Source organism: Morone saxatilis, unplaced genomic scaffold (assembly GCF_004916995.1).
Source record: "Morone saxatilis isolate NCDOM2014 unplaced genomic scaffold, NCSU_SB_2.0 Contig7, whole genome shotgun sequence".
NCBI classification, from domain to species: Eukaryota; Metazoa; Chordata; class Actinopteri; family Moronidae; genus Morone; species Morone saxatilis.
The window spans coordinates 23122507-23140571 of NW_023340246.1; the positions used below are offsets into that span (position 1 = coordinate 23122507).

Here is an 18065-nt window from a genome sequence, read left to right on the forward strand (position 1 = left end):
GATCATTAAATATACACAAATATAATCATAGTATTTTGGGTTTTCTATGAAAATGAGAAAACAAACAGTCCTATTTTTAAAAAAAGATTAAAAACCTGTTTTTCACAATTATGAATTAAAATAAAAGTGTTAAATTACAGTTTTCTGTTATTTCTTCTCCTCATTGTATTAATGTCAGTCAGGAAACTAAAAGACCTGCTGGACCTCCTCTTCCTCCTCCTCCTCCTCCTCCTCCTCCATCACCATCATCATCATCATCCCACCACACACCTCCTCCACTCAGCCACTTCATCCAGCAGCAGCAGCACCAGCGGAGGACCCACAACAACAACAACAACAACAACATAATAAACAACAACAACAACAACATGGAGGGAAAGAAAACAACCTCCTGGTGGAGAACAAACATCAGCAACACCGGCTGAATATCAGAGGAGGAGGAGGAGGAGGAGGAGGAGCGGATGGATGCCAGTCTGGGATCAGCCAGCAGCACCAGCACCAGCCCTCCTCCGACTGGGACCAGCTCCGGGTTTAATCATTATTATGGGATTGGAAGAGGAGGGCCCAGCGTCGATCATCAACATGGCGGACAACAAAGCGCAGGGACGGGGGTAACGCTCTCGGTACTCTCGGTACTCGACACTATGGACCAGGTTCAGAACTCCCACGACGGGTACAACAACAACAGCCCGTACAGCCACTACCCGAACTACCGACCCGGGTACGGGAGCAGTTCGTACGGGGGCCTGATGCGGAGTAACACCCTGCTGGGCCCGGGCAGCGGCGGCGGTAAAGCGGCTGTGTCTGCGGGCAGCTCCCCGGCTGGAGGCGGCGGCGGCGGGGGGGGCTTCCAGCGGTTCCCCGGTCCGCAGCAGCTGCACCCGTCCGGAGCCACACCGACTTTAAACCAGCTGTTAACGGCTCCGAGCAGCATGATGAGAGGCTACGGGTACTCCGAGTACAGCGCCGCCCAGCAGCAGAGCCTGGGGCCGGCTAAAGAGTCCCAGTACTCCGCTGCTCACAGCTGGGGAGGACAAAGAAATCACCCCACCATGAGCCCCGGGAACAACGGGCAGGGCGGCGGGAGATCGCAGGTGAATACCGGGTTAATAAACTACCAGCCGCCGGTGTCCGCGGCTCTTCAACTCCCTCTCATTAATCACAGAAAGGCGTTTTATTCGTGCTAACCCCCGCTAGCCGCCGTGCTAACTCATGCTACACGCAGAGAGACGTCATTTAACACAAAGTGCAAACGCGACATTTGGGCTTTTATTTTATTAAACGATGATAATCCTCGTTTAATAAGCCGCATGTGCAACAATAACCAGCAGCCGCAGGAGTTACTGTCGGTTAGTAAAGTCAGTGTTTGGGTCCAAGGTGACTCCGTGTTTAGCTCGCTAGGCTAAGCTACCGTTAGCATGTAGCTTCTTTTTTATTTTCTCTTCGCAGGACCCGAATCCACGTTGTCTCTCGCAGATCCCGAAGTCACGTTTTCCTCGCAGGAGTGCAGAAGTCACGTTTCCTCTCGCAGGATGCCGAAGTCACAAACAGCCTTCCTTCACCTGTGATTGTGTTTAACTTCAGTTCAACGGGCTTTATTAATATAACGGCGACACTAAAGGATAAAACTGACCCCAAAACAAGTAGTTCACTAAATAAAATAGATAATTAGTGGATAAATGTGAAGGAATAATATGTATATAAACAGTATATATAATATATATTAGTAATAAGTTATTATTTAATAAAATAAAGTAATTAAAAACGTGTCGTATGTAGAATATAATGTATATTATAATTATAACTGTTTCTGTGACATCATATTGTGATTATTTAGTCAGATATTGTGATATTATTCAGGATTAGTGCAGGAATTTAAATTTTTGCATCACAAATTTAATTTTCTAAAAAAAAAATCGATTAAAATAATGTGTAAAATGTTTTTTGGGGGTCTGTAACAAACTATTAGTAGACCAGAGCGTCTGCGTCATTATAATAATGTTTGTCACATTTCAGCTCTTGAATTATTGTGATCTCAGTAATATTATAATGAATTGTTGCTGTTTATTCTTTCTGTTCCCCCAGAATGAGGCTAATTTCTCATTTCTGCTAAACGTTTTTCACATTTTGAGAAGAATTCCTTCCTGATATTTTAACACTCGACTATATGAGGAAGTGTGATTCTGTCCCGTCCTCTCCGAGCACCCGATCACCGACCAATCAGAGCAGCAAAGGCCACGAGTACTGTCCAATCCGAGGCAGAGTGAGGCGGGTCCTGACTTTGCCATCCTGGGTTTTAAAGAAGTGGAGCTGTCCAGGCCCAACGAGGCTGTGTGTGTCCGTGTACGCTGTAATTACATTCAGCTGTGTTGTCAGATAAAGTTTGGGGACTTCGCTGACAGAAAAGGAGAATTATCTGCCGCCACTTCAGCGCCGTTCACACCTGACACCGACTAACTGCCGCACACGTGCTAATGATCTCTTTTGAAGTCGTCTGAGGTGTCGGCGGCCGTTACGTTGTTTCCCTCTCTGTTGTGATGGTAATAAAAACCTTTCAGCTCGTGATCCGGCCTCAACGTCAGCTGGCAGGGAGCCCGTCGTGGCCCCGTCTCCACACAAGAGCCCTGACCTTCACTCATGCAGATTAGCCATGTGCCCATTACCACAGGCAACAACACTGGAGCTAAATATTCCTCATGCTCCTCCAGCTGCCCGGGCTTCATGTGTGCACATTAAAGGTCCCGTGTGTAACGTTTAGGAGGCTCTGTTGGCAGAAATGTAATATAATATTCATGTATATGTTTTCTTTAGTGTGTAATCACCTGAAAATAAGAAATGTTTGTGTTTTTAAGCCGGCGTTTTACAGTAGACCGGTTTCTCCTACACGCTCGGGAGGCGAGTGGTATTCAAAAGGTTTTAATCTGCGACCTCGACACTAGACGCTGCAAAATCCTACTTTACCTGAAAGCTTCGCCCTCCCCATCCTACTGGGAAGGAGAAACGAGTGGTTCAACGCGGCGTCTGTAGCGAGGAAAGCAGAAATGATTTGAATCTGACATCTAAAGACATATCGTAAGTTAGTGAACTTTATTGATTCAGCGCCTTTACAAACATTATAAAGTTATAACAGGAAATAATAAATAAAAACTAGAAGATGAATACTCTCTAAAATTAAAGTCTATTTAATTTGAACTGGTTCTTACGAGCTGTGGCCACATTAATGTTAATTAAATGCAAATTAACGCAGAGGGTCCAAAAAACACCGACCTGTAAAAACCTGCATCCTGAAACAAGGAGGAATAAAATCTAATAATATAAAACCTACAGGTTGAGTATTGACACACAGAGTATCCTGATATAACACCTTCACAAAAGGATGAACAGTTGAACAGGACAGAGTACAAACAGTGAAGCGTCACAGATCAGCGCTGGTGTACGTGACTCAGGCACCGGAGCACTCGGGGGAGAGGGCGGGAGCCACAACTGCAGAGGCTCGGCACATTCGGCTGTAAGCCTGAATTTCAGGGACAGTCAGAAGGCTTTGTTCAGTCGACCTCAGAGATCTCACCGAGGCCGGGGGGGCACAATCATTCAGAGATATAAAGGGGAGGGGGGAACCATCACAGATAGTCAGGAAGGCAGTCCTGGTCCAGTACGTCTACAGAGTGATCCACCGGTGCACTGAGGGACTGTACAGATTGAGTGAGGTAGAAGGAGGAGATGACTGTTTAAGGGTTTGCATAAAAACACATCAGACACAGATTTTATATATATATTTATATAATCTGTGTCTTAATGTCTGGAGAGGATCTTTAAGACGGAAACACAGTCACAAACGATTTAAAGGCCGGAAGAGATCGGACAGGAATGTGTGTTTCTGACTGAACGTACATTAATCAGCTGATATAAGATAAGATCACTTTTTATATATTAACACATTCAATAATTTAATTGTTTTAACCTCCTTTGGCCTTTTTCCAGCAGTGTGCATGTCTCCGTTTTTAGGTTTATCTTTGCACGTTGGTTACGACACGATTCAGAGACTGAGTCCGACAGATCTTACGAATGGCCGAACTTTCCTTCCTTCTTGTTGAATCCAGACTTTAGATTGTAGTTTTGATGCTGCTCTGTAAATCGTGTCGGCATTAGAGCGACGAGCAACGAGCAGAAACACTGTTAGCAGCAAAGCTTCAGTCAACAGATTCATAACTTCAGAATCGGACCATCGACCGGTTCATCAGATATTTAGATCCATCTCGGGTTCACGTACCGATGTTGTTGCATCTATAACTTTAAAACCGTCTCGTAACGGTAAATCTTTACACCTCTACCTTTTTCTTATTTTATCCGCCGGCACTTTGTAACGTTAAGAAATGTGCTATAAAGTTATAGTTTATTGTTAATGATGTAGAACCAGTGGCTTCATACGTCTTTATTAACAGTAATCTGATGCTTTGACGTGTATATTGTCAGACTGATCACTAAATTAGATTGTTTAAAATAATTTAATGAAATATAACAAAATATGACAGGAGTCTTTGTTTTCTTCACAGTTTGGAAAAGTTAAATTTCTGCAGTTTCAGCTTCAGTCGGCGACTTTAAACCATCGAAGCTGATGCTGAAGCTTCGTGACAACCTGTCCGATCTCACGCTGAGCTGTTTACGGGGGGGGTTTCCCAGTGTGCTCGTCCTCAGCTGACTGATGGAAACGTGTCACCCAGAGAAAAGATTAAAGAACCGGAGTAAATGTCTGGATCGTGTTTTGTGTGTAAAATCCATAAATGGTTTCTATTTTTAGTCGCAGCCGTCTGAGCAGCAGTGAAACATCTGTTCTCACTGAGTCACTTCTCTCACCTACTATTATGTCAGTGTGTCAAATACTGTGTGTGTGTGTGTGCATATTAAAGCGTACCCAGGCGTGACTGTTGACTTCAGTGTAAAGTGGCCTCCCAGGCTTTTGGATTGCTCACATTTTGTCTGAGTGCTGCTTCAGCTGAATCTGCTCTGACTCTGTAGTCTCAGCTGTCAACCCCCAGCCCCGATACCCGCCTGCGATGTGTTCACTGTCCTCCACCGGCTCGGCGATGTGCTCCACCTGGTCTGGGAGAAAAAGTATTCAGACGATTCCGGTTGTTCCGATACCAATTCCTCTGATATTATCGGGTATTGGCGGGAGGGGGGGGCACATGTATTAGCAGTGTAGTGCAGGAGTATATCCACTTATTGTCAGCATTGGGAATACCCACTTCTAAACCCCCCCATATGCTCATCATTTATTCGATAGTGTTTTGTTTATACCCAGGATGGCGAAGGCATGACAGTTTTTTATGAGTGGATGAGAAGGACACAACAAATACGTCGCTGTCTCAGATCACCGAGGTTCTAGGTCTCTTTGGGGACAAAACTATAGCGACAGACGAGTAAAGATTAATGACGTTTGCTCTGCTGATTCTAACATGTTGGGAAGAGCCTCAGACTCCTACTGGTTCCAGATGACTGGTTTCCAGATGACTGGGTCTCCCCAAAGGAGATGACTGGTTCCAGATGTGTCTGAATCCATCCTTTGTACCATCCTTATCACATATGCTTGATTTCACCAATTTAAATTCACCACAAGGTCCATTTACCTGCCCTGAAGCTTTTGACTACATCACAAATGTCTTGTTCCTGTTGGTTCAAAGTTAATTCTTGACCTTTTTAAAACTTTGGAAACACTCTTTAAGCTCTTTAAGCTCTTTAAGCTCTCATTAAACCTGCAGTAAGAGGTCTAAAGCTTAAACCAAAACGTCTCATCAACCAATCACCTCCCTCCTCCAGGTGCCTCCCATGGACCCGATGGCGATGAAGCGCTCTCAGCTCTACGGGATGAGCAACAACCCGTACTCCCAGCAGCAGGGGGCGCCGTACTCCGGCCAGCCCTACGGCTCGCCCTCCCCCCACAGATACCCGATGGGGATGCCCAGCAGAGGGCAGATGGGGATGGGAGGGATGCAGTACCCTCAGCAACAGGTAGGAGACAATCCACGATAAAAAAACAACTTCATTTTGTGTTTCTTAAATTCACTGCCGCTAGAGAACCAGCATCTGCCAGACTCCATTTTCAAAAATCTCATATATAACCTCGAACATGAACATGAATGAGTTGTATCTGACTCAGCAGCTCTTTGGAGCCTTTTTAACCTCTTTTTTAATTTCATACTTTTGGTTTTATGGTACATTTAAATTCTCTGCTCAGGACACAATGACTCCATTTGGTTTGCCGCTATATAAATCAGCGTTCCCCAACCACCGGGTCCGTGGGTCATTTGGTCCCGGGCCGCACAGAAAAATAAAGAAATAAATATTTTATTGATGATCAGAGTCTGAAAGATGTTTTATTTTTAAAAACGACCGCATTCTCTCCCAATACGTCCGTCTGTGCCTCTCGGGATATGTTACCTCAGTTAAACACTCAAACTAGCAAAAATTAGTAAAAAACAAACGTCTGAGACGTCCTGAGATCGCTTCCCTTTCCAACATCCTATCTTTGTGAAGCGGGTTTTTTCTGCAGTGACAGCGACCAAAACAAAATCACAGAATAGACTGGACATAAGAAACACACTTCAGCTGTCGTTGTCTCCCATTACCCCGAGATGGGACCGGCCCGTTTGCTCAGGGCTCGCACTAATTCAGAGTAATAGTGAGTTGTATTTTTATGCACTTTATATTTGTTTGTATGTCGGTCGTATCATTTTATCTCGTCGTATTTGTCGCCCACACCTTGAAGGCCGGTCCGTGGCACAAAAAAGGTTGGTGACGGCTGATATAAATGATTTAATCTCCCGTATAACCTTTAACTCTCCGTCCCTGCAGTTAGTGTTTGCATCCTGTGAGGCTCTCTGAGGAAGTTATTCCCTCAATGTTCAGAGTTCCTGTGTGATGAAACACTGAAGCTCGTACAACCTCCTCTTGTTTTTAAACACTTTCTTTGAGCTGGTTGTTTGTTCATGAAGTCGTCCTGCTGATTCATCTGCAGCATCATCACCACCTCGTCACTGTGGACAACAGATCTGTTGATGTTGTCAGACCACATGGCTGCTGCAGAGCCGAGCCAGGCGGGCCGGGCCAGGTCAGACTATTCCCGGCGCAGACTGGGCTGAGGCTATTTTTAGACTGCAGGCTGCTGGTTTTGGTTTACTGATGACTGACGCTGCCTCTGATACGTCACTTACAAGAACATTACACGACTTTTCTTTAGCGGTTGGCTGCTGTCGCTGGAGTCAGACTACAGGGAATTTAACATCACAAAGAAAACTGCTGAGAGTTTGACTTCAGTCAGTTATAATAATGGCAAGTTTTCAGGGAGGAAGGGAGGAAAAAAGTATTGAAATATCCATAGAAACTTTCCAAACCACATCTGCAGCACAATCCACCTCTGGGCTCTTCATCTCTGTCGTCTAAATATGTGTAAATGTCTGCAGCTGAACATTGACTTTATTCTGAGTGAAAGTAAATGCAGCAGCACATTTTCAACAAAGAACTTCACTAGAAATCAAAGTATTAATAAACTTTAAACCAAACATTGTAAAAAGTACAATATAAAAACAAATCAAACACTTGTACAGACTTACTGAGCTGATATTGGCTGGTAATATAACAATCAGTTGAGTTTGATTAGTTGTTTTTCTTCTTCTTATGTGATGTTAACCTGAATATTTTTAGGTTTTAGTGAAGTGTTAAAGCCATTTTCACTATTTTCTTAACTGTTTTATGTTGTTTTGAAAATAAAAGACTCATAACAGCTCGTTTCCTGATTTAGATTTTCTCCTTTCGAAACTAGAATCCGTTCACAAAGTTCACTGACCCTGATCACACTATTAAAATCATGATCACTTGTGTTCCCACAGCTTGTTTTAAATCCAGGTTCAGCTGATCTCCTCGTAGTTTCTCTTCTCTTTTAACATCCCAGTAAAAAGTTAAAACACCAGAACACATTTTTAAGACCTGGAGGAAAGCGGGATTGTTGCATCCCAGTGTTTCTCTCCCGTTGTTGAACAGATTTCAGGAGGCGTCTGTTCTGTCTCAGGTCGTAGATTACTCCGATCACGGTTTTCTTTCCTCCCCCGGAGCTTTTCCTCCTTCGCTCCTCTGATGTCGTCTCGCTCCCCCGAAGCCTCTCGCAGAGACAGATTGTCATCACGGAGTAACGGTGACGTTATTACATCATTACAGCTTGACAGACATTTTCTTTTTGTTCAGCCTGAGGGAACTTGTGTCAGCGTTGTCATCTGTGCTCGCTGAGACTCGGATGAAGACGCCGAGGCAGAGGGAGGAAATGTAATGACTTTTATGTGAGCGAGGCCCCAGGTGGCCCCGGGACTCTTCCTTTATTAACTCTCTGATTCCAGATGAAATTGGACCGGGCGGCTTCCCCCTCTGTGCTGCTTCGATTGATTTGGTTTCAGGAGGGTTCTTGTCCACAGTCGACTCTCTGACTGCTTAAAAACCTAAATCTCAACCAAAATGTTCTTTACTTTAAAACGGTCTCAACATTTTGGTAAATCCTCCAGTTCTGTCTTAGACCTTCAATCGTCCCTTCTGATTTCTGATTTCTGATTTCTTTGTTCCTTTTTTCTATTATGATTGAAGTGGTTGTATTTCCAATAACAACTTGTCTCTATTAAACGTACAATCTGTAATTCCTGCCACTCAAACCAAAACAATAACATAATATGAAGTGTGATCAGGATGGTGGAGCAGCGTGGATCACTCGGAGTCCTGTTGTCTCACTACCATATGCCGGTCATTGCAGCAGCTTCTCCCGTACGATTCCTTCAGTGTTCATGGTTCAGAGTTTCTACCAAGACAATTACCACAGAGGCTCCTCCTCTCTCAAAACAAACACGCCCTGCTTGACTTAAACCACCACTCACCGCTCAGCGCAAAAAGCATTCACCTAGCGAGACGCCACACGAATAAAGCTTCCACCTCTCCAACCACCACCGTGCAACTCAACCCAGTTCACTCCCTTACAAACCCAAGTCGGTTGGGAGAATATCCAGTTGATATTTTCTGTAAAATAATGTCTTTGATTAATTCAGTTGATCATTTAGTCGGTAATATGTCAGAAAATAGAGAAATTAAACGACTTTAAAGCGTCTGACGATTACTAAGATTAATTTTCTGTTGATCAGCTGTGCTTTGTGATTTTCCTCTCAGTCTGCTTCTGACACCTGCTTACATCATCACACTGATGTCACACCGCGGCCGCTGTTGCCCCGGCGCTGCCGATTAACAGCCCGTCACAGCTTGAGCGCCTGAGTAGATGCTGAGCAGAGTAGGTGCTCTTGAGCAAGGCAGTTGATCCTCGGGTCCTCCAGCAGCCGCTCGGAGCTCCGGCTCTCACAGATTGCAGCGAGGTTGCGTCTTGTTGCGTTTGGTGGCATTTTATTCCCGAGGAGAGGATGTGCTTTCAGGGATAACGATCTGAGGAGGAAGGTCTGTGGAAGTGTTTAAAAGACGCTGCAGTCCTGATGTAATCTCAGCGGGTCTGTGCACCTTTTTTAAGGTGGTATAAATGTTCATGTGGAGGTTTAATGTGACCAATTAGTTCCATTAAAAATGATGAAACTGAGTTCGTCTGGAAAGCTTTCAGTGTCGTTCTTGCAGTGTAAGTAAAGTAAAACTAGTTTTGGATATTTGGTATAAATGTAAATGTGTCTCATGACATTTATAAGACATTCTTCACACGTACGATCAGCTTAGGGCCACCGTAGTTTCTCCTACACGCTTGAAACGGGAGAGTGAGGCGAGAGGGTTGTAACCTGCAATCTGCACTAAATCCTACACACTGGTCCTTTTATTGTTTGTTTCTAACATAAAGTACACGTAGAGCAGTTTGAGTGCTACATAAATGAGCTTCCTGTGCTCATCCCCAGAGGAACCAGAGCTGCAGTCAGAAGGAATGCGTCTCAGATCGTCATGTGGCTGCGTGATCATGTGATTCTCCTGTGACTGCAGCAGACGAACAAGCTGCAGCTCTCAAACACTGGAGACAGTAACAGCAAGGAGGTCGGAGGTCACGTCAGACCTCTGCGCTCACAGCACGGGGACACGACGATGAGAAGAAGCTTTGTATCGTGGAATTGTGGGAGGTTTATTTCAGTCAGAGAACATGTTGACTCCTCGGGAGAGGAATTTAAATATATAGGTCACTTTCCAGGAATACAGCAGAGTGTGTTTGTCAGCTTGTTTCACGTCTTCAGCAGAGTGGAAACATCTCACACCTCTAATATTCTTTATTCATGCTGCAGCGAGCAGGGCGGGAGGTCAGGACGACCTCGGTTACGTTGCCGTCTCCTCTCTGTCTCCCGTAAACATGAATCCAGATATTTTCTAACAGTTGTCCGTGTTTTGCGCTGATGATTCAACAGCACAGTTTCGTGTTGATCCAACATGTAGAAGTGCTCCGGCTGTCAGTCAACGTTTGTCACGTCTCCAAATTGAAACCGAATTTCCAGAAAATCAAGCGGAAACACGACTGAATGCTCGTTTGTTGTGTGAATCTGAGTTCACTGGTTGACGGAGACAAACAGCCGGTGGAGATGATTCTCCAGTCGGTGCCTTCAGACCGTTGCAGAAGATGAGGAGATCATTAAAAGAGCTCCAGACGATGAAACGATGGAAAACATGTTCTGAGTATCTGTTCCTCCCGTGTGTTGGCCGATACTGTGTGTGTGTTTGTGTATGTTGTTTGGAATAATGTACTTTTGATGTTCATTACAGAGCAGAAACAAAGAGAAAGAAACCCAACAAACAGGGAATATTCAAAGTAAGTGATGTCAGTGATGGAGGTGGACGACACAGGAAGGTTCAGGTTCAAACGCACGTCAGTAGAGCTGGGTACCGAACTTCCATAGTTTTATGGCACCGACCGAATCGTGTCGATTCTACAGAGAATTAAACATCATCTTTCTTTCAGTTTCGATACCGACGGAGTAAAACTGGGCGTCAGTGCAGCAGGAAACGCTGTCGAACACCGTCCAGCTGTGTTGTTGACAGCCCGACAGGTGAAAGGAGAGAAGCGGATGGTGTTGTCTGTTGGTGGTCTCCAGCTCAGAGACAGCGAGAGGTCTCACTCTGACTCCATTTCCCAGAACCATAAACGGCCCCCACAGTCATTCCCTTTTTCTTCTTTGATTGGATGTGTTGCTGCCATACTGTTTGTCCCTTTAACAGTTATTTATAGTTTTTATATAATCCACACTGTACACATATTCAGTTTTATTTCCTCATTTTAGTGCAGTTATCCAGGTTGAGTTAATAATTATATCGTAAAGTATGATGCATTTTCTTTTTCTTAAAATAAGCTGATCACCAACAGTGATAGGTCCGGTAGAGGAGGATCACACCGAGAGGAAATGTAGGAAAGATTGTGTGCAGTTTAGTTTTTGAATAATGAAGCCTGTGCACAAGCTTTAAATTGGATTAATTGATGCCTGGCCAAACCTCATCCCCCAATCTGCTCCCAGTTCCTCCTCCAGGCGTTTCAGAGAGAGCGGGAGAGAGTATATTGCTCTTATGTGTTCTTAATGTAAATGTTTGTTGTTGTTGTTTTCCTGGTTAAATAATGAAAAATGATGATAATAAATGAAGGTTACAGTCTCCTCATCACTTGTGTTCAGCTCTTCACTGGAACTGGCGTTTAAATCACATGTTTCACCCACAAAATCTTCTGTTTCTGTTGTTAAGGTCTAATTCTGTTTTTATCTACTTTTACACCTCACATTTCAGCGTTTCCACTTTATGTGCAAATATAAAAGATGGATGCTATTAGCACCCAGCTGTCAGCAGCTAACAACACTATTTTCACCCTCATGGCAGAAACAACCCAACCACATCCTACACTGCAACAACAGCTCTTCTAGAAACAGGACAGATATTCTGGAATATAATCCTCATACTGATTAGATTGATAGAAAATCTTACAATATTATGCAAACCAGTGTTATAACGTGTTACTGGTTAAATGTAGCTCACTATTAGCTGTGATATCTTATTAAAACAAAGTCAGATATTTTTTCTCAAAACCAGTTCCTAATGTAAAACATGCTTGACAGGATTATTTGTATTTTTAGACTAAAAATAAGACTTATTTCCCCTTTTTTTTACTTTCTTGAAGTTCCTTTTTTGCAGTATAAACCTCACAAAACAGCAACAGGAAACAAAAAATTCAAAATAAGATCTAAAAATGAACACTGGACTCCTGTTCCTGCAGCAGAGGGCTGGGTGTTCGCTGCTCGCTGGAGACACTGAATGTAAAAGCAGGTGGATGGAAACAGTGTTGTGGCGGTGACTCTTGGTTTATTCATCAGAGACTCACTGTGCTGATGTTTGTTGTGTCCTCAGATGGGTTCTCAGTACGGTCAGCAGCAGCAGCAGCAGCAGCAGCAGCAGCAGCAGCAGAACGTGGGCGGTTACTGTCAGCCGGGTCAGCCGCCGTACTTCAGCCCTCCGCAGCAGCAGCCCGCCGCCCCGAGCCAGCCGCCGTACATGCAGCCCCGCCCACTGCCACAACAGGTAGAAACTGTAAAGTTTCAGAGAGGGCGCTCTCATGAGCCCAAATACAGTGGACTTTAGAAAGACGACACTCACTATAGAGCAGATTCCCAGTTCACAGTGAGAAGAAAAGAACGTTTCATCATCATTTTACTGCCGTTTCTGTTTCATCACATCAGATTTTCTTGAACAGGTAAAGCAGCCATTTTAAAAAACAATGAACGCACTTTAAATACTTTAATAAATGAAACAAAACAAAGGCGTTGAGGTCGACAGGTTCTTGTTTTTTATGATCTTTTCTTTTGAAACGAAACACACGTTCTGATTGTGTGTTCTGTAAATACAATGTAAAAAGCTGAAAGGATGGATCGCTCCATCAGATCCGACCTGGAGCGACGTCTCACTGCTCCTCTGAACACAAACACTGTTCTCTCTTCACCCTGATCGACTCTGATATACCGAATGCACAACAATGTGAAATAAGATTGTGGAAGACACCGAAAAGGAAGCAAATGACAACGAGAACAGGAAACGAGAAGATTTCTTATTAAAATGTAGTCAGATTTACGTAAGAATCGGCCACTATTGGAGACATTTCTGTGTTTAACAAATCAAATTGGATGATTGAAACACATTCGGACTCCGGCTGTTGTTTCCGGTCAGTGAGCTCCTTCATCCTTTTGTCGTCCTGTCCCCGACTTTCTGCGTTTTTTTGTGAAACAGACTGAAATGAAAGCGGGTGTTTCAGAGGGAGAGCAGCTCAGTCGAAGACTCCAGGGAGTTCAAAGTTTCTGCATTTCCTCCCGTCGTCACAAAAGCCTCCAGAGGCTACAGCAAGGTCGACGCCTCCCCGACTGCTGCGAGAAAATGTCTTCACAAAGCATTTTGTCTCCGAGCATCAGGAGGAAAACTCAAATGTTACTATAATGTAGAAAGATGAGATTAAATCCTTTAAAGGCACAAACTGCTGAACCAACAGCACAAAATAACAAATGAATACATTTTTATTTTAAGCAGCCACCTGATTATTTTCTTCAGTATTAAATGGATGTACTTTATAATGCGGAAGTAAGCGTCTGAAACTTTATTGATACAGTAAGTGGATTGTGTTTAAAGTGTTTTACAGAAAAAACAACAAGCGAGTGAGGAAGAATGTTTTTTTTTTTTTTTTACACAGAAATCTCAAATCTTATCTCGGCCCAGTCAGTTATTGGACCCGATATTCAGCATTTTACTGATGATTATTGACCCGATTGATAAAATAAATTGAGTAAAAACGGCTCTGATCAGAGTATATCACAGCTAATCTTATTCTCCAGATAAAACAAATGTTACATCATGGTGATTTTAATAGTTTTCATTAAAAAAAATAATTTGTGATACACATTTTCACACTAATTATAATATCTGTCAATCTCAATAAGATGTTTTTACTACAGAATTGATTAAAATGACCAAATAATCCTGGAAGTAATCTTTGTTGTCTGAGAATATTTAGTATTTTTGTATTTCAGCCTCTCAATAAAATCTCCTTTATTACATATTTAGTCTGAAACTGTTGGCGGGATAGGCTGCAGGTTATATGACACTTTTCAGTTCCCATCTCAGTCAGTGCTTCTCTTCACAATCGATGCTGAGCGGAACAGACTCGCAGCAATCTTTTTGCGGTTGAGTAAAAATTTTCTGTAACCACGAGCGGAAATCTCAACCCGGTGGAAATGTTGTAGCTGTTATATATAAATCTAAATGATGGGACCGTTAGTGAGTGCATGCTGTCCTGTAATGTCAAGAAAAACTAAACAGATCAACTAAATTAAGTAAAAATATAAAAATATCAGTATCAAAGTAACTACCTCTGTCAGATAAACGTAGTAAAAAGTACAATATTTGCCTCCCATCTGTAGTGGAGTACAGAAACAGTCCTGAACTTTCGTTTCGAGTCAGAGAAGAGTCAGTCTCGAGAGTTTCAGTGTGAAGCAGTCGTGACGAAGAGGAAGTCCCGACCTTCAGCTGCGGTTTTATCTCCTTCATCAGCCTCGAGACGACACACTGACAAACACTGACCTGCAGCAAACAGCAGGATCTTTATTTTCTATCAGATAACACGTAGAAGATCTGTCATTTTAAAGATCCCCTCCAGACGTGTGTCAAGATGTTTGTGTTTATACAAATACTATAATACATCTGCCTCATTGATAATCAATACGTTGTATAATCAATAAGGATCCTGTGAAATAGTTAAAAGATCCAGAACACCATTGCATCAGATCCACTGAGGGTAAAGAGAGTTGTGTAGTTTGAACTTTTGCGTCTTCGTCTGTCTCGATTCAGGAGGTGCCGCAGGAGGCGTACGGGGGGCGTGGCCAGTCTGCTGCTATGACTCCTGGGAAACCAAACCACGAGGAGATGAGTCTGAGCCAACAGGAGAGACCATCCAGCCTGCCGGTGAGTCTGAGGAGCATCAGAGCTGTAAAATATATCATTTCTCTACCAACCAAAGTGAACTCTCGACTTGTGAATCATTTGGAATCGCAGCTTACAACCGGGATTACGTCACTTTGTTTTTTATGTGTACTGGCTTAGACTGACCCTCACTGTCCACCGTACCTATCACAGCATCAGTGAATCAAATCAAAGCAGCTTACCAGTACTCTCACTTTCTACACAATGTCTACTATTCACACTTTCAGAGCGATTTGAGGATCAATATTGTTATAATAAGTATATATAAGTATTACAACTTATTAAACACATTCTTTTTACCAGAGTATGAATAATTTGTCTTCAAAAGGCGAAAACTCTCGTAATAGTAATCGTGTTGGAGGAATTTTAGATCCGTCTGGTTTCTTTTTGTTCCTCTGTGCGACGTGCAGCTTTACTGTGAAACTGGAGTTTATTTCAGGTCAGCTGATATCTGCCCTCCCGTGGGTCTTTTTAAAATCAGCTGCTGTTGTCACTTTGATACGAGGATCTTAAGAGTTCAGGTTCACATTTTGTCGAGGTTGTAGGAGGACGCGCTGCCCTCCAGTACGTGTTAACACATCTTGAGCTCTAACTGGGCCGCGTCACATCGCTGGCGAGTTAAATCTAAAGTGACAGTCCGGTTCAGAGCTACTCGCAGCGACAGAGAGAAAAGACAGCTTTCTTCCTCAAAGATCAAACTTCACTTACAGTCTTGTTTTATTCAAAAACTCCCTGAAAAAGTGACAGAGGAGCTTCGGGATGCAGCGGCTGTCAGTTCTCGACTTCCTGTCCTGATTACAACCATAAAGCCGACAGAAGGATTGAAAGAAGAGTCGTTTTTGTTGCGTCAGGCTCGGTGGTCGAGATTCAGCCCCGCCCCCCCGCTGTCTGATTGTCCTGCAGCTCGCCGCTGTTGTCGATAATAACGGCGTCCTCCAGAGCTAAACCTGGCAGGTATCACGCCCGGAGTGCCTGATACCTCCCGCTGGGTCGATGCCGTGTGGGCCGACCTCCCGGGGAGAGACACAACTGAAATAATGACCCTGTGAACACTGACTGAACTGTAATCTACGCTGATGTTTCCAGCTCTGCATGAACTGATGGTCTCACTGAAGGCTGAGCAAAGCAAAAAGACTTCTCAAATAGTATTTTTTTAAGCATTTTTGGTCATTTCAAGGTTCCCACTCTTTAATAAATCATTTTCCAGGACCTTTCAAGGACGTTTTTGAAGAGGTTTCTTTGACAATACAGGACAGGTCATTGTTCATGGAACAGGTTTCGAAGTGGACGCATTTGTGGCGCATTTCGCTTTCCCAATAAACCTTTTTCCACAGTGGCTATTTTGACATGAAGCAGTCGGGTAAACACAGGCGTTACCAATGATACTAATTAAGGTTGCGTTCCATTTAGTGTAGCTGAGCCTACCTGTCTTTACCCTACTGTTTCATGTCAGAATGGCTGCTGTGAAAAAGGTCTGATGACGGCAGCTTTCCACCAACTGTTACAATAACTTGGCCACAGCTCAGGATACAACATGGATTATTCCCTTTAATGGAACCAGCGTGTCGTCTTTATGCAGTGTGTAATAAACTGTCCTGTATCATTTGTATAAGTATGAAACAATAGAGGTTCAGTGATGGAGCTCTGGGGAACACCTGAGTCTGTTTTAAAGAGGATAAATATTTTAGCTTCACGTCTCCGTCACGTTTCTCTCTGTTTGAAAACCGTTTTAAAGCAGCTTGAAATCACTTCCAGCACTGAGACTCTGACTGTGAACGCTCCTCTGCCCACTGCTTTCTCTCCCTGCTTCTCCTCTAATTATTTCATCTCTCCATCCATCTCTCTATCTCCGCCTCTTTCCACCTTTTTCTTTCTTCCTCCCTCTCTTCTCCTTCTCCCTTCTGCTCCTTTATCCCTTTATTCCTCCCTCTCTACCTCTTCCTCTGGTTTCTTCTCTTTCTCTCTCTTTTCCTCTCCGTGTTAGCCTGCTTCTGTCCTCTTCCTCTCTCTCTTTCTCTTTGGAGCCTCCTTTTGAAGTCGGGTGCTGATGCAGTTGCCATGGCGACAGGCAGGGGAGACTGCTCGGTTGAAGGAAGGAACAAAAAAAAAGAAAAAGAAAAGAAATCAGCAGAAATCAGCTGCACCCGAAGGCCTCACAGACTCGTTAATAAGTTGACTGCATGATTTTCAGTTGAGGGTTTTATTTCCTCTCGTTTAAAGACTGAAATCTAATTGTTGGTTTATTGTTGCTCTCATCGTCTCTAATTAAAGGTGAAACTAACTCAGTCGTTATTCGAGGTTTAACTGTGAGTTGGAGCTGTGCTGCTGTCTGTTAATATTCATGATACTGGAATACAAATAAATATATTTTAGAGATATTTATAGACAGGGAAATGTGGAGAGGTGGTGGAGTGATGGGAGCAGTTAGTTCAGTGCCTTGAACCAGTGACACTGCACCAAACTACACTTAAAACTTTAGTTTCAGCAAATTAAATCAAGACTTGTACGATAGTTAAAGTCTATAAGAATAAAATATATCGAACAAATCTTTATTTCTGCCCCCAGAACGGTTGTATAAACGGGGCTTAAATCATAATTAACTTTTCTAGAGACGCAACAATTAATCGATGAGTCATCGAGTAATAAATGAGCCGCAAACTATTTTGATAATCGTCATTTTTTTAAGAAACGACGACTTCGATTTGGACATGTTATGGACCAAACAACTCGATGATGACTGATCGACAGAATAATCAATAATGAAAATGTAAAAATAATTAGTTGCAGCTTTTAAATTTCCCCAGTTTGTTGGAGACGTCCCATAAAGAAAGTCAACGAAGGGCAGAGGGGCAGGAGACGGGAGCGAGGTCTCTTTAATAATACTTATTGATTAATCACAAGTGAAGGTTGAAGAACGGAAGAGGAAGAGATGAGTGAAGAGGAGGAGGTTAAGGAGGAAAGAGGGAGAAAGACAGCAGAAGGTGAGGGAAGAGAAACATGAGTGGAAAAGGAGGTGAAGGCTGAAAGCTGGAGGAGGTGCTGGAAGGAGAGGAGGAGGAGGAGGA

General features: G+C 43.3%; 1 protein-coding gene across 1 annotated transcript in view; it reads left to right on the forward strand.

The window, feature by feature from the left end:
• Positions 1–299: 299 nt before the first annotated feature.
• Positions 300–18065, forward strand: part of LOC118340488 (AT-rich interactive domain-containing protein 1B-like) — a gene marked incomplete at its 3' end in the record, with an annotated part of 33212 nt that continues 15446 nt past the window's right edge. Inside the window, 4 exon segments of the mRNA XM_035678505.1 lie at positions 300–1094; positions 5818–6009; positions 12388–12558; positions 14869–14982. Coding sequence (XP_035534398.1) covers positions 462–1094; positions 5818–6009; positions 12388–12558; positions 14869–14982 — 1110 coding nt within the window.